Raw genomic sequence first — 27,314 nt, 5'->3', positions numbered from 1 at the left:
AGCGCTGGCAGCAGTACTGACACCAAATCTACTCCCATTCTCTGTGTTCACAAACTTAGCTTTTTCAAAAAGCAGTTTGTGTTAGGACCTGAATTAGTCTTCTGCAAGTACTTATTTCTGTTTGTCAGATTCCAGGAGATTTGGGTTTATCAAAACCACAGCTAACAGCTGCCGTGCAACACGGTGTAGCAACTCGTGGCGGAATGTGCCTTTATTCCTGGCACAAGTTATGTTCTCGTTAGGAAATTCTTTACTGTTAACACAAGGAGGAACTGCTGCAGTTTGTGGGGAGATACAGTTAGATTGCTAAACTGTTAATTCCTCAGGTCAGTGGCTGCCTTTTACTCCGCGTCCGTGCCAGAGCCGGCTGCAGCGGCACTGCTCAGCAACGCAACACGGGGAAACTTCTATGAGAAAAAGCAGGCTCCGAGGAGGTTTTTGCACGTGGGTTTTTGGGTGGCTTTTTGCACGGCTGCCGCGGAGGGGGAAAGAGAAAAAAACAAACGCAAAAAACCCTCGCGGCGCGCTGAGGGCCGGGCGGCGGCGGCTCCGCGCTGTGAGGGGGCGCGCGGCGGCCGTTGCGGCGGCCGTTGGTCGCGCGCCGGCTCCCCTCAGGGCGGCGGCGCCCGCTTCCTCCTCCTCCTCCTCGGCGGCGCTCGGTGCGGACAGCGAGGGCGGGAGCTGCTCCTTCCCCTGCCGGAAGAGGAAGGCCGCCAGAGAGGAGCCGGCTCCCGCCCGCAGCATCCCCAGGGACGGCGCTTGGCGGGCGCTGCGCGCCGGTTCGGCCGCCCTGAGGGCCGGGAGGGGGCGGTGGGGGGCGTCCGGGGCTGCGGCCCCGCGGCGCCGCTCTCCTCTGGGCTTCGGCTGTTCTGGGAAATAGACTTTTTTTTTTCTTTTTTTTCCCCCAATTGAAACTCCTGCTGTTGGCCTGAATCAGGATTTTGTTAAGGAGTCAGAGAAGCCTTCCCACGGCTTCGCAGGTAAAGCCGTACTGTGTGGTTTCAGAGCGGGGAGGGTGGTAGGAAGATAGCGGAAGGATGAGATTGTTGCTGGCGGTGGATGAGCAGCTTCCCGCAGGGGCCCTGCGAGGATGGAGTGTGGCAGCGAGGAGAAGCGCGCAGCCAAGCCGGGGAGACACACGGGGAGCCCCAGGGAGTGCTAGGGAAACGTGGGGAACAGCATAGAGCAAGTCAGGGACGCTTAGTGTCTGAAGAAGCAACTTCCCTACACGGAAAATCTTCCTTCCTTTTCCCCCGCTTAAGAGCGCCTCTTGCAGAAATCAAACCTCGTGTCAGAGATGAGGTGTTTTGTTTTTATCACCGGGATGCCAGGGTGTACAAAACGCACGGTAGTTTCCTGTCTAGCAGAAAATATGGAGAGGTTTGAACAACAAAATCACTGGAGCACAAAGGCAGAAACGTGCCGAGCTTGGGATATTGCATAAGGGAAATTGCATGTAGCAAAAACTTGCGCCAAAGGAAAGGTCAGTGCTAGCATCAACTGGTTCAAGTCACACGCGAGGGCAGTGGGAGTACCGTGTAAAGGATGTTAATGCTGTTTACATAATTCCCAAATAGTCTAAGAGTTCAGCTCAGTGATGCAATTCAATGGACGAATAAACAAAATGTGGAAAAATCAAGGTATGAACGGCAATAAAAAACACATCTATCAACTGTTGGCTAGAGAGAGACCCAGGGCTGGGGACTTCTTGTCTAAATGAATGGGTTTTTGGCTCCAGCTACTTTCATGTCATTTGGATAAATAATGCTAAATATTTGTAGTGCTAATGAATTAACATTTTAAATAAAAGGATCTAGTCCATAACCAGACTGTTCTGTTCACTAGCAGATACAAGAGCATTATGCCAGTAGTATAATAAATGTATTGCAAGTGGCCCCCTTCCATGTATACCTCCTGGTTTCTGAACTTGAGTAATGGTTCAGCTCTAGTAAATTGAAACTACAATAAAAAAAGTCACAAAAAATAAATTTACTGGTGAGCATAACAAAGTATTTTTCTTCAGTTAGTGTAGTATGATGTTATATCAGCCATGCCTTCTATGTGTAGTATAGCCTGTCTTGTCTGGTATAGAATTTATATTAAAAAATTGCTCAGTGTTTTTTAGTCCTGACTCATCAAATTCAATGGATATTTTGGTATTGATTAACTTTCAATTGAATTAAATTCTGTTTCCTTTTTTATTCTTTTAGTGCAATGAAGATTCATTTTTTTGTTTTTGTTTTTTCTTTTTCCAGGGGAAGGGACTTCATTGTTTTATGGCTGAGATATAACATAAAGTTTGACAAATCTGAAATTTGCAGGTTCATAGTTTATGTATTCCTCCTTTTTTCTAATATTTGTTGAAATGCAAATCCTTCAGGATAGAGATGGGGCTTCTGTATCTGTTGAATGCTAAATGTGAAATGATCTGTGTCCTTGTTTAGGTCTTCAGGACAATTTAGAATATTGGCAAATAAAATGTCTCTGCTAACAGTCTTGATATTTCTGAAAAACTAAAATGCTACCTCAATCATTTGATGTCTCAACTCAAAGCCTATCAGTGACTCTGAGCCAGAAAAAAAAAACGAAAATTTTGTTGTGTTCGTACTTGAGTTGTTGTTGCTCTCCAGGAGTTACCTTGAGGACAGCATCTGCAATAATTGGGAAATCTGCCCTTTTTGTTGTTACTGATATTATTGTATTCATTATGGTATACATTGAAGGCATGATCTTCAAGTCAGTTACTTGAATGCAGATATTCAAAACCAAGAGTGCCCTTTTAAATCTGTTTTACTGTAATACCTGATTAAAAATATTTTTGGAAAGTTGTATTAGTATTACTCATATGTTAACAAAGGTTTTGACCCACCCTGGTTCTGTATTTTATTTGGAATGCTCATATAATAGAGTTCTTAATCTTATTGACCCTGTAGCCTGTTTTTTTTTTTTATGAAAGCAAACTTGGTGCTGAGCAGAGGTCTTAGACTGGAGAATTGAAGTCTTGTTCCCTGTGAAAATCAGGTAGCTTAATAAAGCCATATTTTATATTTATTATTGTGAGGTCTATAGAAAGTAAGAATAGATCAGAAAGATACTCTTATGAAAGGCCCGCAAAGCGCATCATATTGACTGGCGGATTAACTGGGTAACAATGTTTTTAGAAACAGAACGTCTGGGAAAATGGCCCTGAGAGAGGGAGAAAGCAGCAGCAGCTCTGTCAACAGCGAGCAAGAGCAGAGCAGCAATCGTGTTATTACAATTGTCTTCCTGGCACTCCTCATTGACTTGTTGGGATTCGCTCTCATCTTGCCACTGTTTCCTTCCATCCTTGATTATTACAGCAAGACTGAGGTAAGTAAAAGGGAAAGTCAGCTTGCTGAAAATGCTGGGCATGGGATATTTAAAGAAGGATAGGAGAAAAATCCCTTTCCATGGGCAAACCAAATAGCTACAGGCAGAATAATAATGCTCAGCACATTTATATTGTTTGTGGACTTGATTTGTTTGAGAACTTACATGAGACTTCCATCTTGCTACCTCATTAAAATGAGGGATTTGTTTTGGGTGAAATCCAGGTATTTCTTAGGGGCTAGTCCCTGTAATTACTGGCCTTGTCTCTTCCTTTGCATTTGGTCATATGTTGCAGTGTCCTTCATCTCGTAGAAGATGGGTGCTTTCATTTAAGTAAGATGTATTGTTGTGAAGCGGAGTTTTAGTTCTGAAATCTTGGATATAGAGGGTCTAGCTGAAGGAAGATGCATATTTTTATCTAGCTGATAAGGTTCTCCCATGTTTGGTAGACAAAGAAGTAGAATGTAGTTCTTTGCGGGGTTTTCCACTGCTGCTGCTGCATGTGAGATGTTGAGATGTGGAGAGAGGGGTAGGAGTAAAGCCACACATTGGTAACTTAACTGATGTCATGGGCAGGATGGAGTAAACAACAGTCTGTAGTGGATCTGGATACTGGGGTTTATTTAAGAACTAGTAAGATATGAGCTTTTACTCTGCTATTTCATATGCTCACTAACTTGCTTCCACCCCTAGCATTTCATTCGAGGTCTTGGCTTCCCTTCCCAGCAGAGGAATAGCTGCTGGTCTGAGGAGATTAGGTAGAAATTCATGCTGGATTCCTGCTGTGCAGCTGCTCACAGTTACCAGCCTCAGGTGTTACTGGAGAAGATGAAGAATTTATCGGGGAAAATTATTTTTGCAACCCATACCTCCCTCACACTCCTTTCCAGCCTCACTTCACCTGCAGCTCTAGTCTTTATCTCTCTCCCAACCTTAACCCTAGGTTAGGTAGGTCCAGCTTGAGTTCAAGACCCCCAGTCATGGCATTCAGGAGAGACTACTTTATGCAGCCCATACCTTCCTCATGCACCACTCTTTCAGGCACTCCAGTTGCTGTTCTAGCCTTTATCTTTCCCTCAACTCTAACCCAAATCATGGGCCCTAATCTCCAGGATTTTCCCCCACTGCCAGTATTTTTCCTACAGCCAAGATCTTCACATTTTTCTTCTTGAGGAGCCCTTCTTCTAAGTCCTCCTTTCTACCTCCACTTCTTTCTGGAATTTCAAGACCCCAGTTTTCCCAATCTGAACAGTCTATGTGCAGAAGCACAGCACAGGTCTTGTGTGCCTTCATTAATTGAAAGATTCAGAATATGCAACTTCTGTTTAGTCCAGGTGGTATCAAAATTTACAACCAGCCCTTACCAGCTGCAGCTAGCAAGTAGTAGGCTTCTGCTTGCGAGCTCAGTTTCAGATATACACCCACACACACCTATATACCCAATTATCTGCTGCCTATTAGCATTCCCAATTTAAGCTATTCTTAGTCGATTACAACTGATCTACCAGGAAACTTTCCCTTGGTGAAGAAGGAGGGAAGAGATCACCTAATACAGTCTCTAGTTTGCTATAGTCTAATTCTGTTTTATTGTCAAAGACACAGCAAACCTGTCCTCCTATTTACCAGCTATCTCTTTTGCAGGATGGATTCTATTTGTCATTGCAACGTGGTGTGGATTGGTTTGCAGTGATGGTTGGGATGCCTCCAGAGCGGAAGTACAACAGTGTGTTGTTTGGAGGTATGGAGAGTAAACAAAGAAATGGACTAATGGGGGAAAAAATCCCAAAGTTCTGTATTTTAAAATTATTTGCTATGTTGATATGAGGAATAACAAACTAGGAGCAATTGACAAGAAATATAAAAAGCATACTTCCCTATTACTAACATAATAGATAAAGACTAAACTTACAGACATGTTTTACAGTGTTATTTAAAAGCAGGATGTAAATGATTTTGCTTTTATCACACTGATAGCAATGATGAGTTGGACAGCCTCATTTCTGCCTCAGACCTAGACAGGTTGGAGAAAAACACCAACAGGAACCTTGTGAAGTTCAACAAGAATTAATACAAAGTCCTGCCCCGGAAAGGAACAGTCCCTTGCAATGATGCAGGCTGGGCACTAACTGGCTGAGGAGCAGCTCCGCCATAAAGGCCCTGGCAAGCAGCAGGCTGAGCTTGAGCCAGCAGAGTGTCCTGGTAGTAGAGGTGGCCAGAAGCATCCTGGGCTGTCAGGGGAAGGTCAGTAGGTCAAGGGAAGTAATCAGCCCCTTCCTGGTAGAGCTCATTAGCACTTGTTAGACCACATCTAGAACATTACACCCAGTTTCACTCCCTTGCCCCCAGTACAAGAAAGGCATTGATAAACTGGATTGAGTTCAGCAAGGCCACCAAAATGAAAAATGGGGTTGAAATATCTGCTCTTGGAGGATACACTGAGGGAGCTAGGCTTGTTCAGCCTGGACGTAAGGGGAGCCTTCTAATACCTACAAGAAGAGCAAGGCTCTGCACCGTGGGGCATGGTGGGAAAACAAAAGGCAACAAGCATAAGTTGAAACAAAAGAGGTTCAGACTGGATATAAAGAGAAGCCTTTTTATGGTAAGGACAGACAGTGGAACAGGCTTCTCTGAGAGGTTTTGCAGTTACTACCATTGGAGGTTTTCAAAACCTGACGAAGCAAAGCTCTCACTTCATCCCTGGTCTCACATCATAGCTGACTCTATGAAAAGGAAATCAGAGCAGATGACTTCCAGAGGTGCCTTTCAACCAAAATTATCGTATGATCTTGCCCAATTTATTCTTCAGATTGCCTCAGAAATACAGGCCTGCTCTTCCTTATTGTCATACTGTCAGGTGTGAGTTGGGAGCCTGCTGTGCTAGACCCTGTGCAGTCATGGAAGTTCTTGTCCCTTCACAATTGATTCTCATGTGATTGGAGATCTCATGTGATTGAAGGTCGATTAGTAGGAAACATTTTTAGAAGCTTGTGAATTCCCACTTTCCTGCTAGATAGCTATAGTGCAACACTGCTTATAAATGTTAATAGTTAAAAGGGGCACAGCTGCCCCTGCATTCTGAACAGTGTTTAGAAGCATTTGCCTTTGCCAGGACACTGCTGATGTGGCTGAGCTCCACGGGAGTAATGTAGGAAATCCAGGTCATTGGAAAGGATAACTAAATTTAAGCCTTTGAGGAAGGATAAGGAGCTTGTGTTAGGGTATACATATAAATAGACTGTAATAAGAACATGCCATTTTAACTCAAGTGCAGCATATACAGCATTTTACACATCAGAAGCTCTTTCAGCTTCCTGTGTTCTAGAAAGTTGTAAGAGGAAATCCTGGGATTCCAGTGTATGATGATGTGAGGGTATTTGGGTTAGTTTTATCTGGAACGGTCTAGATCTCCTCTTGTTTGTGAGCTGAGGCCTCCCCCAAGATGAGCAAAAGGCTTTTAACTAAAAATAGGAAATGCTTTATTATTATATATTTTTGTATTCATATAACTATGAATGTATTTTAAGTGGTTTCTTTGGATATTATAGATATTAAAAAGCTTAAACTATTTTCTTTTTTTCACCCTGTGTGCTTGCAGGGAGGTTTTTCTTTCTGTGCTCATTTTCAGTCAGCTTACTGGCTTTGAATGGTAGGAAAACAGTTTCCTTAGAGTACTTCAGAAATTACTTTCCATCTCCTCTGAGTCCTGACTGCCAGCCTCTTCCTTGCTCCTTCACATACTCTATTTAAGCAAGGAGTTGGGAGCTGTGTCCAGCTTGCTGCCTGTCCTTTTACCTGCTGTAAAAGTGTATATACCTTGGGAAGTGTATATACCTTGACCTGGCTTAGTTGTTTTCAAAGGGAAGGAGAAATCTGCTTGCTCCTTCTGGAGAAGTCTACCTGATTGTGTTGCTGCTTGAAGAAAATATAACATGTAACTGAGAATATGCAAATAAAACAGAGACTGTTTGTCTTTGAAGGGATGTCAGTGTTCCTTGCTGCATGATCTCAGAAGGCAGAAGTATTGAGCAATGATGGGAAGGATTATTAATTACCTGGCAGCCTCAGGCAGCAAGGGTGCAGAGTGGCTGAGCTGACCTACTATATACCATAATTGACTTCTCTTTTGCTGACTTTGATGGCAATGCCTCCTAATAGACCATTTCAACTTGCTAACTTGCTAAACCAACAGGATACCCTTTTTTTTCTTCCTCTGGATTAGGTTTCAGGTTTCTGCCAGATTGAGTTGTCTTAATTCCTGGATGCCTGCAGAGCTGAACAAGGCTGTCAAAGCAGGGGTAGCCTTCTTAGCAGGAGCAGCTGTGATTATACTTGTGGTGTTAAGCAGAGGCTACCACAGTTGTCTTGTTGCCTATGTTCCTGTATTGCCTTTGTTGGCAGTGTGGAGGGTAGGATTGGAAGGAGACTCACAAGACCGTCTTGTTGCTTTCTCCATTGTGGGATCTCTGTTCTCTTTCATCTTCTGCTTAGAATGCAAATTCTGCAAGACAGAAACCTTCCCTGTCAATGTCAAGGCCCTGAGGGCACCAATAGGCCTTAATTGCCCTGATCAGCCTCTACTCACATACCTTCTGCCCAGTGATTCAGGAGCACCATGTAAGTTCAGGCCTGGGCTTTGCCTGAGCTACACTGTAGATACAGCCTTGTCTCCAGTGCTGCCTCTAGCCCTGTCTCCTGGGTGGACTTCAAGCCTACATTACAGGTGGCATGTATCCTACAATGAACAGTCCTGAATTTTGGCCTTGTTTCCTGCTGGTCTTGACTGGACACCTTGCATGGACCCGATTCATCACCTTGCCTTGTCTGGGACTGCCAATGGACCCTGCTATCTGCACATTGCTATGCACGCTCTATCCAGATTGTGCGTGACTTTGTGGAGCAACCCCCCTCTTGCTGCTCCCTGACAGTGAAGTGTTTGGTATGTCTGGGTGTTTTTTGCAGTGCTAGGAAAGCAAGGAAGAAAACTTTGTCTCTCAACATAAACTGCCACTGTGTGTATCTGAGAATTTTTACAGTTTTCTGGGCTTTTGAGCTACCATAAGCAACTCTTCTCCCCTAGGTCTTCAGTATCAATATTCTGCCACCCTTGAAGTTGATGGGAGCACAACTTCTGGTCTGCTTTAATTAGCACTGTCAGCTGAATGATCTATATTATATAATCCAGTTTTTCTTTAAAGAAAAACTGTGACAGTAAGGCATCTTTTTGCCTCCTTGTTTGATAGTGTAGTGCAAATGAACAGGTGCATGAAGCTGTAAGTGGCAAGAGAAAAGAGGAATTAAAGATTACAGAAGTAGGAGGCAGACTCTTGGAGTCTGTTTAAGTCACTCCTACCACTACCTGCTTTACTAACAGTAGTACTTATGTCCTTCCTCCTATGACAAGAAGGAAGGAGTAGCTAATTAAATGCGACAGAATAAGGTTCAAACAATCAAAAAAATTGTTAAAAGAACTATGACTTTTAAAGATTGCATTATCTCCACATTGGGAACAGAAAATGTATGTTGTCAGTCAGGGAGGCATTGGAGAATCTGCATGCTGTTACAACCAGCGAGTTTGATATTCCCTTCTTACCAAGAAAGTAATCAGTGAATCATCTAGCTTATCCATAATACTCTGGTCTGTCTGTGTATTTGTCCCCGCAGTTAAATAACAGGGGAAGGTACATTTTGAGGGTAGCTTGGTTCCAGAGACAGAACTGTTCTTTGCATTGGTTGTTTAACATTTAATTGTGTGTGTATTTTAGAGACATGATGGAGAGTGATAAAACTAGAACATCTTGGCTGTCTGTGCATTTAAAATGAATGCAGAAAGTCTAATTGTTTTTGTTTTGTTTTGTTTTAGGTCTGATTGGCTCAATCTTTTCCATCCTGCAGTTTTTCTCCTCTCCACTCACTGGTGCAGTGTCAGACTGCTTGGGGAGAAGGCCTGTCATTTTGATGACAGTGGTATGTGTCTTACACTGATTTTAGTCACACTGTCTCAATATGCAGTTAAAGGCGCTGTGGCCTTGTCAGTAGCAAAAAGGATTGGGAAATTTAAAGTTCTAGGTCTGATAGTTGTTGGCTTTTTCTTGACAAGTCACTTGACTACATTTCCAATTCTGAGTGCTTTTGGATCCCTTTTGAGACGTGTAACTGTACTTTGAATGCACCAAAATTCCTATCTCTTTCTGTAATTTTTCCAAAAGCCCTTGCTATTGTATACAGGAATCTTGTCTTCAGACATCCTGTTTGCAAATGTTAAACTTAATTCCTGTATATTTTAGTTCCTCAAGTGCCTAATGAGGGCTGATCACTTCATAATCTATTTTACAGAGCTTGGGGATTGTTGGTTAGAAAGTGCTATATAGCAGTATAAGATGTATTTATTATGAAAACAAACATTCTCCAAGCAGTTTTCTATGTTGTTAGTTAGAGGATGGGGTTCTAGAAGCAGTGCAGAGCAAGTATGTACATATATGATGGATCTTGGCGACATATGACATAGAAATTCCTTTATCCTGTATGGTTGTTCAGAATGAATTACATAAGGATGTGTGCTTATAGCTTATTATGAAATTAAAGCCCCAGAACTGTGGATCCTTTTGAACTTAAAATTTTCTTGATGTTGGGAACAAATTGAGCAGAATTTACAATTGGTTTAGTTACTTTTCAGCTACAGACTTTCCTTGCTGTTCTAACTTTATTAATATTAATTTATTACATTAATATTTATATGACTTTTTAGAGATTAATTTCTATGGATGTATTTCTGTTTCTATACCACTGTTCCATTCTTGGTGTTGTACCAGTAGGAGTATTTTCTATTGTATGCCTTTGGAGTAGCTGCTGAAAAAGCAACAAACAAACAACCCCCACCCCCCAAATATTTAGCTGGGAGATGTGAAGAAATAAGATCAATTTTGCTATGCTTTATAAAATAACCCTTTCTTGCTTCTGCAGATGGGTTTAATAGCATCGTATGCGCTGTGGGCTGCCTCTAGGACTTTCGGCATTTTTCTTCTCTCCAGGATCATAGGTGGAATAAGCAAAGGGAATGTCAGCCTTTCCACAGCTATAATTGCTGACCTGCACTCTCCCAAGGCACGGAGCAAGGGCATGGTGAGTTACATGTGTAGGGTATACGTTTGGGATTACTGCCCAGCTTTTGATTGATTTCAGGTGCTTAAGATATCGTCCCTGATCAAGTGAAAATGTGCCTTTATACAGTACCTTGCTTCTGAAAAGTTGCCAGATCATTTTGCTGGTCAACTCTCAGACTTTATATGCCAATGAATTTTACCTATAAGCAAAATGCACATGCCCTAGAGATGGAAAAACTACTTGTAGAGCTGTTATTCTTGCTAATAACTGTGTTACTGACTGTAACAGCTGAGGAAACTGAAAGATCTTTTATCTCAGAATGGCCCAATTTTGACAGCTGGCACCCAATTATAATCACCTTCCAAAACTCTACCTGCAGCAGCATTATAGTGCACCTTCTGCTGTCCTAGGATGCTGCATTAGTTTCAGGTTCTGAGCTCAGTGGGTGAATGATGTGGCATTTGGCTGACTGAGCAGTGCGCAGTACGAGCTTCTGCCCTTTTCTCCTCTGAAAGGCAGCAAGACAGATGGAAGCATCCTGCAGGCTGAACTTTGCCTGTGGGTTGCCAGTTTGATTTTTTTTTGTTTTTTTTTTTGTTTTCCTCCTCCCTCTAAAACCTTTAGGGCCCAAACTTCTACCAGATTATAGACCACTATGTGGAACAGCTGCTTCTAGGAAGAGGAAAGCTTTCGATTTCACAGTGATAATGTATTTTCCAAGCAATTTATTATAGCCCTGATGAGACAAAACATATTTTTATTTATGGATAGGTGTAGCCATCCAGCATTAGTAAATAAAATGGGTCAGGACCTATCTTTAAGACTTGAGAACAAGAAGTTTAGTACAGCTTGGCTGACATGCATATGGCTAAACTTCCTTCACTTCATTTCCCTTCTTGCAAAGTAGAGAGAGCATGTCCGTTCTGCTTTCTGGGAAGAATCCTGATTGATACTATTCCCAAACTGTACTGGGGCATTACTTTAGAGGGAGCTAATTGGGGCAAGTAGAAATAGGGCCAGAAACCATAGGGTGAGCATGCCCTGTTCTTGTTTAATTTAGTACTATAGGTTTAGTAAAATAGACTCTGTGAAGCAGGATGATCATGTCCTGGGATGGCAAATGTTTGGGACCTGCATGCACATACCTCTCTGAATGTCTCTTAAAGAAAATGAGCCAGATCCTGCACTATTGTGTTTTTAAACAGTCTCACATCCTCACTGACTGAGGATGAGTCAGATCAGTGTTCTTTTTAGTTTCCATCTAGTGTATGCAAATTCTACCTCTTATATGCTGGTTTAATAGTGAGTTAATAAATTGTCTGCACTAGCTTCAGGTTGTTCTGGAAAACCTCTCAGCCTGTTTGTTCTGTCAGACATATGTTCCTATATACTGAAATTGTTAAAGCATTTTAGGAGCTATAGACATCACTGTGAATTCCTGTCATAGTGCTGTCCTCCCTTCTCCAAAGAGCTTTACACTATAAAAGTTTATCCTGTGGCTGAAGGATCTTTAGAACTGCTGGTTGAGTAATCCCTGAGGTAAGAATCATTATTCCTCTCCCCAGCTTCCTTTTGCTCATAATCGCATGTGAAAGGAGGATCCCTGGATATCCCATCACCATGTTACAGTTTGGTACTGCCACTTTCCTGTCTAAGCGGTAATTAAAATGGGATAGTTATAAATCAGCTTTTCATACCCAATACCCCTTGTTGTGCTCTCCTTACTTCTTTGGGGTGGCTACATTCTGTTTCTGGTTGCATTTCCTTAAGGCGAATACCAGGAAATCCAAATTGTTTTAGAACTGAGCAGCCTGAACAGACGGATGTCTGAAACAGGTCAATGTTCATTTTATCACTGCAGGCAATGATTGGTGTTGCTTTCTCTCTTGGTTTTACCCTGGGTCCCATGATTGGAGCTTACCTCGCCATGGAGGCTGAGAAAGGAGAAGTCTTCTTCTTTCGTTCAGCATTGTTAGCACTCATGTTTGCTGTGGCTGATTTAATTTTCATCTTCTTCCTGCTTCCAGAGACACTCCCCAAAGAAAAACGGGTAAGTGAAAAATCTGAAGATCTCTGTTTCTTGCAAGCAGGGACAGGATTTAAGAAATGTTGGAATACTGGAAGAAATGAAGACGGGGAGCCAATATCCCAGAAATTTAGCTTGTTCTTGGGACTGGGTTTTAATACTCTATAAGCTGGTGGCAACAAAATGCAATGGTTATATGACAATCCTACCTCCTAAGCCAATGTAATGTAAGAAACATGTATAGCTAACACAGCTGCTTAATTGCTGCTTTTGGTGTGTTGGGTTTAAAGTTCTCAAAAACTAAGGAGAACCTGGGAGGGAGAAGGTGAATTTTGAATTTGATCACAATATCTCCCTGGGGAGGAATTTCAGCCAATCTGAAAAGCGCGTGCATCAGAGTGTGGATTTTAGAAATTTTCTTAAGTTTTATCTTATCTTCGCTTGGCTAATTCGAACCCTTATGTAGCAAATGACTCCAATCTCCAAGCTGTGCTGTCTTCCACACATAGAAAATACTTACATCTGCTAAAATTCAGTGACTTTTTGGATTTGGGGGAAAACCTAAAATCACTAGCACTGTGATTTTAATACTGTATGATTGGACACTGTCCAAGCAGTATCTGAGAAAGTCTGTTGGAACCTTAGTGTGGGAAAGACTATATTCAGTCCTAGGTATCTGGTTGAAATGCTGTTGACTCAGGGTTTTGAGATGGGCTGGATGTTTCCTATCATCCGTTGTTTTTAAGTAGCACTTTGCCCTTGAAGCATGCTTGGTCTCTGGACAGCCAAATCCATTTGACACTGAGTATTCAGGAAGCTTTTGTCTTTGGTGTGCCTGTCCTGGCAAAACTCTAGACCTGCCCTGACTGTTTCCCAGCAGCTTGTCTCTCATGTGAAATTGGTTGCTCACGTATCTTCCCAAGCTCTACATTTATTTTTTACAGCTCTTTTGTTCACCATCTGTTCCTCTTTCGTATTTGGCTGTTTCTAAACATTTCAAATAAAACAAAATCTTGTTCTTGGTTAGAGCTGCTCACTCTGTGGTGGTGACAACCTGCTGATGTAGGGAGGTACTGTAGAGAGAATTTATATTCTAAATGTAATTGTCTTTGCTTTACAGGCTGTAGAAAGGTAAGAGGACTTCAGGATCTTTTATGAATGTACAATGAACTCTTGAGAGTTCTTCGGATAAACTGGTCCATGTTATTCAATATAATTGAGTTTTCCTAAGAAAATGAAACTCTGTCCCTTCTTTCTTGGGCTCTATCTCTGTGCAGCAGTAGTTATTGTATGGGGTGGATTTATGACTCTCAAAGTCATGCAGCCAGGTCCCACTCATGCAAAATACACAAGGTGTTCAGTTGCTGATGAGACACACTTTTTTCTGGCCTCAGAGCTTCCTCTGATTGGTATCAGTGTTTAGTGTCTTTGTGCTGTTTCCTGTCAGACTACATCAGGTGATTTTTTGCTCTGAAGTATTTGCAATTGGCTGCTAGGCATCCTAGGCTGCTTTGCTATTTTCTTGAGTGCTTTCTCACAGTTTCTAAGTGGGAAGGGAGCAGTTTTCATGGTGTCTGGATGACAGGGGAAAGGCGGATATGTTGGCTTCCTTTCTGGAGCTTGGCTAGGCTGAGCTGGAGCAGGTGTTTCTGGAGTAGGAGTGGATGTGGTAGAAGGACAAAGCTGTAAAAAGGGGAAATGGTAATGATAACCGGTAGAAGGATGTGTCAATAGGATCAGACGTCTGTTTCCCTGAAATATGCTGTGTTCTCATGATATCCTTGAGATGATATCATTCATTTTTCCATAGTAGCCAAGAGAATTATTTCACATTTATTTCTGATGAATTGTAGAAAGGGTAAGGTGAAGGGGAACAGAGGAGCAAGGCTGAGGTTTAATCCGAAGAGAACAGAGTTCTTTGCTATCTTTCTTTCCCTTTTTCTAACTTCCAAAGTTTCTCAGATGGAAAGTGACTGGAGATCTGTACGTTTCCCCTGTTAGAGACGCTGGTGTTTTGTGTAAAGGGGCTGAAACAGCCACTTGGGAGAAGGGAAGAACAGAAATGTCTTGAGAAGAATCTGTCTCCTTCAAGAGTTTTTGAGTCTCTATTTTTAGCTAAGCTAGTCATAGGCAAGGCTGGCTTGCTGGAAGGAGGGTCTAACAATGAAATTTTTTGTGTCTTATAGGGACTATATGTAAGGCTGTGCAGCATCATTAGCAAACTTGTGGGAAAACAAAAGGCTTTTCCTCTATGCACACTAAATAGTGTATGATTTGGAGGCTAAGAGTGTAGACTGGAGCTTGGAAGGCTCGGGCTACATTCCTATTTGAACAAAAACTGTGATTTTATAACATGTTACTTGGTCTCTTTGTGTTAGAGTAAAATAGGGTAAACAGTATTTAAAGGTACTGTGAGGATGTGGCTATTGTTTGAGGTGCTTGAAGTGACAATAAAGTAAAACTGAGCAATTTTTAAATAATAAATCAAAAGTATAGAGATTAAATACAGGTTAGAGACTGGCGTGAACCTGCCAAAAAACTAAGCTCCATATAGTTGGTGACGTTCATGGAAATTGGCCATGTAGCTTTGTTATTTGGGAGTATTGAAACACTTTGGTCAGTTTAAAAACAGTTAGCAGTCAGTGGATGAAGTTGCTTCTAGACCACTGTTTCTGGGGCAAGAATAGCAGTAGAAGATACTATATATACATATACATCATACATACATACATATATATATAGTGTGTGTGTGTGTATAATATATGAAATACATAATATGAATGAAAGACAAATTCTCTGGACCAAACTAAAGTCAGCCTTGTAGTCCAAAACAGCTTGGCACCCTCTCTGACATGGATAATAATTCAAAATGTGTACACACTAAATAACTTCGAGTTATAAGCTTCAGGAAACACTTTAACAGACCTCCTTAAAAGCTCGAGAAAACTTCTTAGGAGTGTCTCTTTACCATCTGCAATACGTGGGGCAGAAGAGGGAATAAATTCCCTGCCACATCTATTTCATCTGTGGATCAGCAGCTGTAGGACTTTATACGGAAACAGTATTACATATTGGACTGATTGCTGTTGTGGGCTAAGGGACTCCAGAGCTTTGCTTTTGGATGCTCAGTAGCTCTGTCAATCAGAGCAAGACAGGGGTTGTGTTAATATCATTTTAAAGTTGGCTTTGTTTCTACCTCTTCTGAAATCCAGTCTGTATGAGTGCTCAGGCCATGCACTAAAGACCAAGTCTCACTGATACTGACTTTAAATCTCTGCCCTAAAAAGGGGAATATCTCCCTCCTTTCCAGCCTCTCACCCTCGCTTCCTAACTGGGATGAGAGGGAAGTTCACCAGGTAAATCTGTGTAGCACTTTGAAGATGTGAAATGCTGAGTATGATTACTCAGGATTCTTGAGTCTGTTTTATCTCTTTCTGTGACTATCATGTGAAGTGTCAGCCTAAATTCTCCTACTTTAAAAGGAATTGTTTCCTTAAGACATCAGATATTATTTCTTCTTCCACATTTTCTTTAATTTTCTACACCTTGGACTAAAAAATAAGAAAATTTAAAAAAATCAGTATAGATTGCATCTCCTAAGTGCTATTTTGATGAGCAGCAAGGAGAATGTCACTAGAATAACTAAGTTGAGATGCCAGAAGTACAAAGACCAGAAGTTCTACAAATTGATTTTTCCCCTTTATAAAGCTGGTTCCCCAGGAGGTATCACTGGATGGTGAAAGGATCCATAAGTATCAGAGCAGACTGTTTCTTGATATGCTATAGATACTGTTCTCAGACCTATGACACATAAGCAAATCCTCAGCTGCTCATTGTAGGCAGATACGCCATTATTTACCCCCCAAAATATTCTTCAGACATGAGGGATGATGCATAAAGTTAACCAAATAAAGCCACTTTCAGTCTGTTCCTGTGGAAAATAAATGCCCCCCCCCCCCTTTTAAGACAGTTACATTACAGGGAAGAACCTGTTTTCTGTCCTCAGTAAAAGCTGCTAGCAATGTCCTACCTTTCAGTAATAGTGCTGGTGCCAGTTCTGTATCCAGAAAGTCTGGGATATTATTGGGGTAATTCAGACCCCAGGACCAGTTGTCTTGTTTCATCTCAGATAATTTGCTTAGGTATAGGATTTTTTTTGATTTACTGTTTATTCCAGTTGTTATATCAGTTTTGAAACATATTTCTTTCTCTAACTAGATCTCTTCTGTGATGTCCGGATTTCAGGCCACAGTAGACTTGCTCAGTCCTTTGGCTTTATTTCAGTTCTCTGCAGTTACCCGAGGAAGGGATTCCCCTTCAGAGAAGAGTAAGTGTTAGCTGGCTCTTTGTATTATGTCTTTCTTGTATGTGGGGTGGCTTCTACGTGAAGTCTTTAGTCTGACTGTCTCAGAAGCAGCACTCTGTTCACTCTTTTTAAACCCACATTGTTAATTTACAAACAGGGAACTACAAGTTCGCTTGAACACTGGCCCTGTTATTCCCACCCTAGTGGGAATAGAGACTAGTGTTTTGAGGATTTCTGATGTGCTACTTCATGACTACTGCACTTTTTCTTCAGCATGGGAAGGGCTGCAGTAAGTGAAGTGACCTGAAGAGGTAGATCAGGGCATGAGAAAGGAAGATGCAATTTTGCCAATCCAAGCTGCAAACTAGGAAATTTCAGATTAGAATCTTATTTATCTCTTCAAGATTTGGAGAGGTGGGGTTTGAGCTGAGCATTTCTCTATATAAAATTATTTAAGCCATAGAAAATAAATCAATGTTTGCCAGGCACATCAGCTAATCATTCAGTCCTCCTTACTGTTGCATCAGAGGAAAGGAATAATATTTGCTACTTAGGATAAAACCTATTAAGCACTGCATTAGCAGAAAACCGAGCAAAATAATCTGTCACAGACCATAGGTAGTTCTGTGCAATACAGTCCTGAAAGTGACATTCCAAGGCATTAAGTAGAATACGGGTATTCATCTTAAATATATATACATGTATTCTGAAATAGGTGACAGTGTGAGTGTGAGGCAGAGGGGCTGGATTGGGCGAGTGGGAGCACAGTGTCACAGACACAAAATTCAAGCTTTTTGGCCTCCCCCTCTTGCCATACAAGGGAAGCTAGTGTAGTGGGCGGAATCTATTTTGTGATGTGTCTTATATGGTTATTCAAAATGAGCATCTGAAATAAGACCTTTTCCATATTTTATATATATATATATATAAATAGTGCTGTTACTTTTTTTTAGTGATACTTGGAAAATGCCACTTTTTTTTTTTTTTTTCTTTTAAATAGATTTTCAGAATCTCAAAATCCTGGGCCTGGCTTATTTCCTGTACCTCTTCCTGTTTTCTGGTCTGGAGTATACACTGAGTTTTCTCACTCACCAGAGATTCCAGTTCAACAGGTAGAGCATGCATAGAAGATAAATATTTTATACTGTCTCTGGGATATTTTCCAAAAGATTAATTTAGGGCTTCTTCATTTATTTTCAAGAATAGCTTTAAGAGATGAGTAATACTCAGTTAAAAAACACCAAGAAAGCAACTATTGTATTCAATTATAGATGGGCTTTGTATGAAAAATTTAAGAAAAATATGCACACTTTCTATTACAAAAGGAAGTATTCATTGAATATACAACTTCTAGTACCTAGAGAAAATCAATACACAGAGATTAAACTAGAAGACCTGAAAATATGTATAGCTGGGCTAGTGGTACTGGTTATCATAAAACCTTTTCTCCTCTTCCTCAGAAGAGTACTTCAATATTAGAACAAATCTTGAAGTTCAAAAAAGGCAAAGGGCAGAGAGATAGTTGTGTGATTATATTTGCTCATGAAAGTTCTGCATTGCATGTGGTGTGCAGTCATTACATCATACAGTTTGATTTCCTTTAGCCAAACACTAAAGAAGTAGAACAGAATTCACTAAAAACAGCCTAGCTTGGGGTGTTTTTCCTGCCAGCTCAGAGGAAGATTCGGAAGTCTGGGAACACGATCTTGCAGCTTGATTCTGCTATGTGTATCCTTTCCTTTGAGTAATACTCACTGTTTTGTCTCATCTCTCCCTGTCTTTCATTACAGGGAATTAAACCATTATAGCAGCTTACCTCATATATGTGCATCAGGGAAACATCTTCCGCTATGTTAAACCTGATTCTCTGCAGTTCTTCCAGGATATGTATGCAGTGAGACATACAGTGTTATGCCACAATACAGGCTTTATGATAAACAAGCTAGTTATGGAGATGAGAAGTTTGAGTTGAGAATATCCACATAGTTTGCTAGTTAGTAAATGAAGGGGAGATTTGAAGAAATATTTAAGGATGCAGAGAGTGACAATGCTGGCTTCTCAGTGTACACATCAGCAGCAACATGCCAGGGCCACAGCCCGTGTTGTGCCTTGGTGACCTTGATCAAGCTCTGCACGAGTCGTGGCAATTAAATATATATTTAAAATATATATTTAATTCTAAAAGCATTTTATCTTATTCAGGAAATGATCTAAACTGGACCTATAAATCCCAGGGTGGAATGCTTTGTGCATGATTCTCTATAATTTGTGCTTTTGCCTCCCTTCTAGTATGCAGCAGGGCAAGATGTTTTTCTTTATTGGAATAACAATGGCTGTGATCCAGGGAGGCTATGCGCGCCGAATCAAGCCAGGAAATGAAATCAGAGCTGTAAAAAGGGTAAAATATATATATATATCTATATATTAAAAAAAAATGCATTCTTCTTTTCTTTCTCCCCACAAATCTGTTACATTAATTTTCAGTCCAAAGAACTATGATGGGTGCTTGGAGGCTACAGCTGTACTCATCAAATCAAAAGAAACTTCTATCTTATTTCGATCATCTAGCTAAATGGCTTCTCTAGACTCTGGTTGATGGGCGTAGAGTCATTTAGCAATATAACCAAACATCAGAACATGAGAGCTATTTCCACTATATCAACTAAGATATTATTGAAACTTTAAGGTCTTCATAGATATCTATGCTGCAGGCAATGAGAACTGAGTGTCTGCCTGTGCAAGTAAAGGGGGGAAAGTGCTGTGAAGATTATGTTTTTGGTTTAATGATTTCTCTTGCAATACAGACATTGAAACTGTTAAAACTGCTATAGTTGATCTCTTTCTGGCAAGTTATTTTCAGGGACATCATTAGTCTGGCAATGCATGCTTGACAGGCTTTCCCTAGACTATGTTTGGTGGTGTGCAGGAAGAAACAGAATTATTTCTCTGATCTTCAATTTGTGATCTCCAGTAGTACATGTAACAATAGCACGTACCAACATTGAGGTAAAAGTTTCACTGACAAAAGTGTGCATTTCTATCTTTTTCTTGTCTCTTTTTAGCAAGTAACAGGGAACAGCTCCCTGCAGCTCGTGAAGTTCTGGGACAATGAGATATGTTTGTCATAGATGTTTGTATGTAGAACTAAAGAAAACAGGTTTCAAGTGTTTCTAAACTTCTTTTGTTGGCCGCTCAATGATAGATATTTTTGGACTGTTAAAGCCATTAGGAATTTATTGCACATAATTTTCAGGCCAGTGTGATTTCAACACATGACAGAGTAGAAAGATGAACAAGCTCCGCTGCATCCCAGTGACTTGACTCAGCTTTTCTTAAAAGTTAATTCTGATGGTGAAACCATATCCACCCTGCTCCCTGGCAGGCAAAAATTAATGATTCCCCTGCTACATCATGTACCGAACATCACTGTATGAATGAAAGCAGATAGATGAATCCACTGCTGTGTTGGTGCTGCTCTATCTGCTGCATCAACTTCCTCCTCCTTCCCTCCCCATTTGCTGTCACTGCCCCACAGTTTATGCAAACCATGGCTCGCCTCTCTAGCTTTTATACTCTTTCTGCTTTCCTGCACAGAGAAGTGTAGCTGCCTCCAAAACACTCATTTAGTTTAGCTGGTCTAGGCCAATCACTGCTACTAAACAGCCACATGCACAGTGCAGAAACCTGCTGGCCCTGGGGCGCTCTTTTGTGAGTGTATGTGGCTTGAGTGGCTTTTGTGAGAGTTTGTCCTTTTGTTGTAGCTACACTGGCAACTGGTTTATGAATCTGGATCACATTATAAGTGTGGCCTCTCTTTAGCATAGTGATTACAGTAGTTTATTTGCAACTGAGTTTTCAAAATGAGACCATTGCAGGGAGTGAAATTAAAACTCTTTGTGAGATACAGTGACTTTTTTTTTTTTTTCCTCCTGTGAAAGCTCTGTGCATGAGGAAGAGATCACAGGGCACCTGGAGTCCAGGCACTCAGAAGAGAGAGAGAGAGAGAGAGAGAGAATGTTTTTTCTTTTTGCCTTAGGATTTCAAATTCCATTCCCCTTCTTCCTCCTCCCCCCCCCCCACCATTTTTTCTTCTTGGCTCCAGAACTATGGTCTGTGAAAGCTCCAGAGGGGTTGATGTAACCCTCAGAATCCATTAATGCTGGAGAGAAAAAGCAGAGGAAGTAGTTCTGCTGCACATAAGCTTTTTGATCTTTTTTACTAGTTGTGGAGATAGAGAAATCTAGCTTTAGCTCTTTAGCTGCAGTTCACCATAGAACAAGAAAAATCAAAACCAGTAGATTGTGTAGGGAAGAGAAAACTGCAAAAAAGTGTGTTTTTCCCCTCAGTTTAACTCAGCTGTGAGATAACTATAGCCTATGTTATAGGTGACTGCAATCATATGATTATTAGCAAAAGAGAACAGAAGAGTAGGCTGTGCTGATGTGTGGCCATCCAAATGCATTTGAAATATCAGGAAGAAAGGGATTTCTGCCTCCAACTTAAATGTAGTTCCTTCAGTAGGATGAAACTGCCAGGTTACCTAGAGTTAGGCTTTTACAAGTATGGCTTTGATATAATAGTGTGACTCATTCATTTTGCAGGCCATAATGTTGCTGATTCCAGCTTTCTTGTTAATTGGGTGGGCTGCAAATGTGACCATGCTGAGTGTTGGACTGTTGCTGTACTCTTTTGGTGAGCTATTCAAAAAGCACTGAAGTATAAATAAGTAAATACATTTTCTTCATAGATTTAATCACTCCATTTAAGAGGATCTGCTTTAATTTCGAACAGTAAGTAACAGGTTGACTTCTCTTTTTATAAAATCTGGGAGAAACAGTATCTGTTCTTTTTCCTGATGCTGTTTGTATCCCAGGAGGTTGCCATGGTGATACTTGGAAGCATCACCAGTGCTCATGGTGGAATTCTTGAGCCTTTTTTTTTCCTAACTAAATAGCCCAGCTTGGAAAAAAATGGAAAAACATTTCCTTACACTGCTATAGTGCCTGCATTATTTCTTAGACAGTAGGCTGAAGAGAGCTGCATGATCTGAAGGTGAAGGCTGGAGCGCATGTTCAGGCTGGGCAGGAGTTGAGGGTACGCAAGCATTGTTGGGTACTGATGGCACAGCGCCCTGCTAGCCAGACACTCTTCTGCCTTCTGGCATTGTCTGCTCCAAGCTTGAGGGGAGGGCAAAACTCTAGTTATTATTTTTGAAGAGTGTAGATAGTTTTCAGACATGCATAGATGTTTAGAATAAATAATCTGTCAATTTAAGCCCTTATTCAGGGAAGCAATTATGAATGGGGTTGGATCCATCTATGATGGGGACAAGGGGGAGTACTGAAGTACCTGAAGAGTTTTCAGATACTTCCAGTACTTCTAACTATTGTTAAGAAGCTCCAAATGAAGCTAATGACCAAAGCAGGTGACTTCACTTCTGGGCATTAAGTTTTGATTTAGCAGTAAATCATAAAATAACCATAAAATGCAACTATTTAGTAGCTTGCTTCTCTAGGGCCAGATATGTTTGACAAGTTTCATCATCTCTATCTTGTCTGTGGATTAGCTTCCTTCTGAAAGCCCACTCAAGTGATGAGCCTGGGGGCTGCATTTTGTCTACTTGTGCGCTTCAAAGTTCGCAACCTTGTCGTCCTAGGCTCCGTATCTGGGCGGAAGCCACCAGCCCTTCCCTAGGAGGCTTTTTCCCTCTCGCCCCAGGGTTAGGGTGTCTGCAGTTAAGGCAACATGTCCATCGTTCCTACTCTCCAGTTGTCTCTTCCTTCTTAGAAGAGATTATGCTTTGTATGCTTAAAGCACTTCCTTCTTGGCAAAGAGGTCCCTATTACAGTAAGAGGGCAGTTATTGTTGACAGCTCTTGGCCTTTTGTATTAAAAACTTTTGTAACCTCTTCTTACTGGACTTTTCTCTCTCAGGAAATGAGAGAGTTAGTTACCCACGAGTACCTAAAGCCGTACGCTGCGGGGACATGCTGATCCTGTAGCCACAGTCTGTTTGAAGTGTGGAAGAGCCGCTTTCCCTCTACCACCTGATAAGACCCACAGCAATCTGGAAAACTACCAGTTAGTGGATCAGACTGTAATTCCGACCTACCCGCCCCTTTCCCATGGGCTCACAGAATGAGAGGCTAATGTGAAACATCTGCTCAGAGCATTCATGGCTCTGTGCTCTTTGTGCAGGTTGGCTTTGAGGGGATGTTTTCATTATTGGACTGGATTAAACCTTATGATTCATTGTTGATACAATGCCCTAGAGCTCAGCATATTTCTCTGCAGTAGTAACTAGTTTGGTCTGCGTGCTTTTCAGTATTGCTGTCGTAACTGTTTCGAGCTTTCTGCTGTTCATTGACGGTCTCTTTTCTGGACTTTTCCAGCTGCTGCCATTGTTATCCCGTGTTTGTCAGCAGTGGTGTCAGGCTATGGTGAGTGGCTCATTTCTTCTTTTGAGGGGCAGTGCTTGGTTTCGTTCTATTGACTTGGTTCAAATACAGAACTGAACTCCAAGAAATTTAGTAACGCATCAACAGGAACTACTGTGACTTAGGCCTACCTCAGAGCTGAAGGACGTGCCAGTGACTGTGGCCTATCTGCCCCTTCAGGTGCCTTGACAAGGAAGGCAGAAACTGTTAAAGCACAACGAACAGTTACTCCACTTGTGCGTGGTTGGTGATGTAACTCTGAAGTGTTAAGTGTGGTCTGCAGGAGTAAGACTAAAAGCCTAGAAAAAAGCCCTTCTGGGAACTTGTGCCTTGTTCCTTTTTTAGTATAGGCAGTGACTAGCAAGCATAGTTACCTCAGAATGTGTTGTGCTGTGATGTGGGGAGAGGGATCACTGGGCAGGAATGAAAGCTGTGTCATGCTGGAGGTGCTATGGCCTTAAGAAGTCCTACGGCCTATGTACTCGCTTCACAGAGGGGAAGTGAGATGGGACTCCTGGGGGTGAGAAGACAGTATCCCAAACCTGGGCAATCCAGGAGCATCCCACAAGGAAGAATAGGAAAAAGCAAAACTAATAATAGTACTTGTTTCTGAAAATTGTCACCATTTCATAACATGCTATCAGATCAAACAGCATCAGTTTGACAAACAATCATCTGTTGATAATGAATGTCAGTATCATGCTTCAGTTTTCTACTGTGTGACTTGGCTTGATGAAGAAACCTGAAGCAATTTTTTTTTTTTTTAATCATTAAATGGATTATGACCAGTGGGCAAGGAATTAATGTCCTGAGCAAAGGCCACCAGCAACCCTGGGCAGGGAGGGGGCCTGGTTTCCCTAAAGGCGACAGTAGCTGTCTCTGCCAGCAATGCGCTGAGCCCTGAGAGCAGAAACGCAGTTGTGGCACTGGCTGTTAGCTAAACTTGTAAAGTGCGCGGTGCCATCTGGAAGGGACAGGGCCTTAGCTGTGGTCCATGATCAAGGTTACCAGCACTGCAATACTGACTGAAGGGTTAAAAAAAAAATAAGGCTCTTTCTTACTACTGAAGTGATTTTTACTTACTCTTATATAACTTGCTTTTGCATTTTTAACTATGGGTTGGTTTATTTATTTGTATTTTTTTCTGTGGACTCTGCTTTTGTATCATCTCTTGTGCACTTGAACCTTCTCAGCCAATCTGTAAAACTACTTTAAAATCTGGGGATGGAAGCACAGCTCTTGTGTAGCATGCAGAGCTTTTTTTTTGTTGTTGTTGCTGTTTCTTTGTTTGTTTTTGTTCTGTTTGGGGGTGTTTCTTGTGCTGTGCTGCAACAGGCTGCGGGTAGACAGGTGCTCATGACAAGTCCTGGCATTTTCTCAGTGAAGCAAAAACATGTTTACCTTGATGGAAGGGAGACAGCGTAACCTGAGCAGTGACTGGTAAATAGGAAGGAAGGGGGGATGCCTGCAGGAAACAACCCCAAAAGCACACCAAGGCTGCAAGAGCTATTGCAGTCCCCTTCCTGTCAGGCCCTGTTCCCAGAACAGCCTCAGTAATGGTTCTCTGCTCACACAGGTGCTGCCAGCCAGAAGGGACGAGTCATGGGTATTCTGAGGAGCCTGGGTGCCCTTGCCAGGGCCCTGGGACCTGTCCTGTCAGCCACAGGTGAGTGAGCCCTGGTGGGGCGCCCATGGCCCGGGGGTGTTCGGAGGAAACCGGGACAGGAAACGCAGCGTGTGTTTTAGAGCCATAAATCTGTCTGTGGTAGGCACCCTTGAGAGCTGCACAGAAAGGGCAACAAAAAGCCTCACTAATAAATAAATGAAAACAAGTACAAGCAGAGAGCAATTACACAGGAAGTTTTGCCTGACTTGATCGTTTTCCAGCAAGAGATCATACTGACCCAGCCCAGCATGCTGCTGTGCAGGTGGAGGAGCCCCGTGGGTGAGGACTTGATCCCCTGCCAGGGCTGCTCTCAACAAGCAAGAGTGGGTGAAACCAGGTCTCCTTTGCACCAGTGATAAACTAGTACTTGGTTCCCCACAGCTCTTGAAGCTGCACAGGAGATGATACAAATTAAGCAGGGACAACCCCTAATGTGCATTTATTTAAATGAGCAATGCCTTAAAAAGACCATTTCTTCTATGTCAGACGTATTCCCCCCCTCCCCCTCCCCCACCCCAGGCGGTACTTAGGCTGCGGGAGCTCAGGGTGGTTATTGTGCAGTGCAATATCCGGATTGAGGTTGTCTGAGCTCTCTGGCTTAGTGCAGGTACAGGCTTGTACTAGGTCCAGCCACTTCAGGACAAACCTCTCCCCCAAAGAGCGAGCATAACCTAAAGGGACAGAACGGTGAGGGGAAGCAGCTGCAGAGTGGTTCAGCGCTTTAACTCTGAGCTAGTGTATAGCTGTGAGCAAAGCCAGACCCTGTTTCCTGACTGATCCTGCTGGTGCAAATGCCCTGTACCTCAGCTAGCACTCCCATAAACAGGCCTTTTGAAAGGAAAAAAGAAAAGAAAAAAAGAAAGAAAAAAAAAAGAGAGTGCTAAGACAAAATGCGTGTTTTACTGCTAAACCACACTGGTGTGCAGCACCTGCACTACACTTTCCTGCCCACCAAGGCATTCCATTCTGCATCTTTAAAATGAAGAGACAGATACCAACCGTGAGCCCTCCATGAGATGCAGGGAGCTTTCACCTGGAGCAGCCAAGCAGGAAGGTGGTAGAAGCAAAGAATTTAAGTTGCCTAGTGGTTAAAGCTGAATGAATCTTGCGAACAAGAACTGTCCCCCTTGCTATACTGGCAAGAAAGAAAATATCTTATTTAAAAACAACCATTTTTAACATGCTGCTTCCTTGGAAGCAAATTGACTGTAGAACAGTGCCTGTTTATGATGACTTGCATGCAAGCAAGGAATTACAGGGGCAGACGATTCAGTAGTTTCTGGCACCACTATTCTTATTTGTACCAGTAAGTTGGTGAAAATGGTAGCTTTGAATGCCTGTCTAAATGCATGCAAGGACTAGAGGAGTGTTGAGTAACTAAATCTTGTTTCCTTTTCAGTTTATTGGCTGGCTGGGGCAGAGATTTGCTTCACCATCTGCAGTGCTTTCTTCCTGGTCCCTTTCATTTTGCTTGGTTCTGTAAAACAGCAGACAAAGGAGGAGTAAAGGGATGGCAAATAGTTACAGAACAGTTTCCAGTGACCTCTACAAGACTTGCCGCTTGCCCCTTGACTCCGCTAATCGAGTTGGAATGAGACTTTTGATCTTCTGGAAGGCCATATTCAATGGCCAGTTTGGGAACAAGAAGAAAAGTAAAGTATGCGCCAGCTGAGTAACACATCATACAAGGCTGGGCAAGCTGCGACTGGTGTTACAGCACCACTGCTGCACTACATACCCCAGTTACAAAAACCTATGAACCGCAAGGGCTTCAGCTGCTGCTTCAAACCAGTATCTGCGGCATACAGTTCTTGCCTTTGCTCTCAGTCTGTTGTTATCAAGAGCTAGACCAAAAGCACGGCCCAAGCCCCTGTGCAGAGGGCCATCTTGTCTGTTTTAACTAGCAGAGAACAAGTACACCAGAACACTCTAAAACTGAAGGGAAGTTTCTGTAGAGGGGTCACAAGATTTGCACAAACTGTAAGTGGAGTAAAGGGTTTAATCAACTGCCTTAAAACATGACAATCAAAACCAAAAGACTACAGGCTTCCTGAGCCGACTGATGCTCTGTCACAGGTAGACTGTGTTTAATATACAAATAAACTGAGAGACGTTTTACACTCCTAATACTATACAGTATTTTCTTGATGCCAAAGTACTATTCTTTTTTGCATTACAAATAAACAGTTAGCATACAGTGGCCTACTCAGTTAACTGCAGTTAAGCTAATACGTCCGTGTAAAAGGATGACTCCATTTTGGAGCTGGAGCTCAACATTAGGTGCCAAAAGCCTCCTACAAGGAGTAACACAGTGCTGCGTCCCGGCACGGTTTCAGAGGGTTTCTCAGCAACAGCAGCAAGCTGGGAGGGGGGAGGGAGCCCAGTGTGGTGGTGACTGCTCACACCTTCAGCTAAAGCTCAAATGCTT

General features: G+C 42.1%; 1 protein-coding gene across 1 annotated transcript; it reads left to right on the top strand.

The window, feature by feature from the left end:
• The first annotated feature begins 734 nt into the window (after positions 1-734).
• On the top strand, positions 735-27,083 carry MFSD10 (major facilitator superfamily domain containing 10). Its single transcript, XM_062575272.1, has 13 exons — positions 735-980; positions 3,162-3,351; positions 4,993-5,089; positions 9,212-9,315; positions 10,312-10,470; positions 12,314-12,502; positions 16,697-16,805; positions 17,785-17,896; positions 19,074-19,182; positions 21,386-21,476; positions 23,176-23,223; positions 24,797-24,886; positions 26,286-27,083. The coding sequence occupies exons 2-13, from the start codon at positions 3,181-3,183 to the stop codon at positions 26,390-26,392; spliced, it is 1,386 nt and encodes a 461-aa protein (XP_062431256.1). The 5' UTR covers positions 735-980; positions 3,162-3,180; the 3' UTR covers positions 26,393-27,083.
• The last annotated feature ends 231 nt before the right edge of the window (positions 27,084-27,314 follow it).

This window comes from Rhea pennata, chromosome 4 (genome assembly GCF_028389875.1).
Source record: "Rhea pennata isolate bPtePen1 chromosome 4, bPtePen1.pri, whole genome shotgun sequence".
NCBI classification, from domain to species: Eukaryota; Metazoa; Chordata; class Aves; order Rheiformes; family Rheidae; genus Rhea; species Rhea pennata.
The sequence above is the reverse complement of the archived record's forward strand: the minus strand, read 5'-3'. Positions and strand labels throughout refer to the sequence as shown.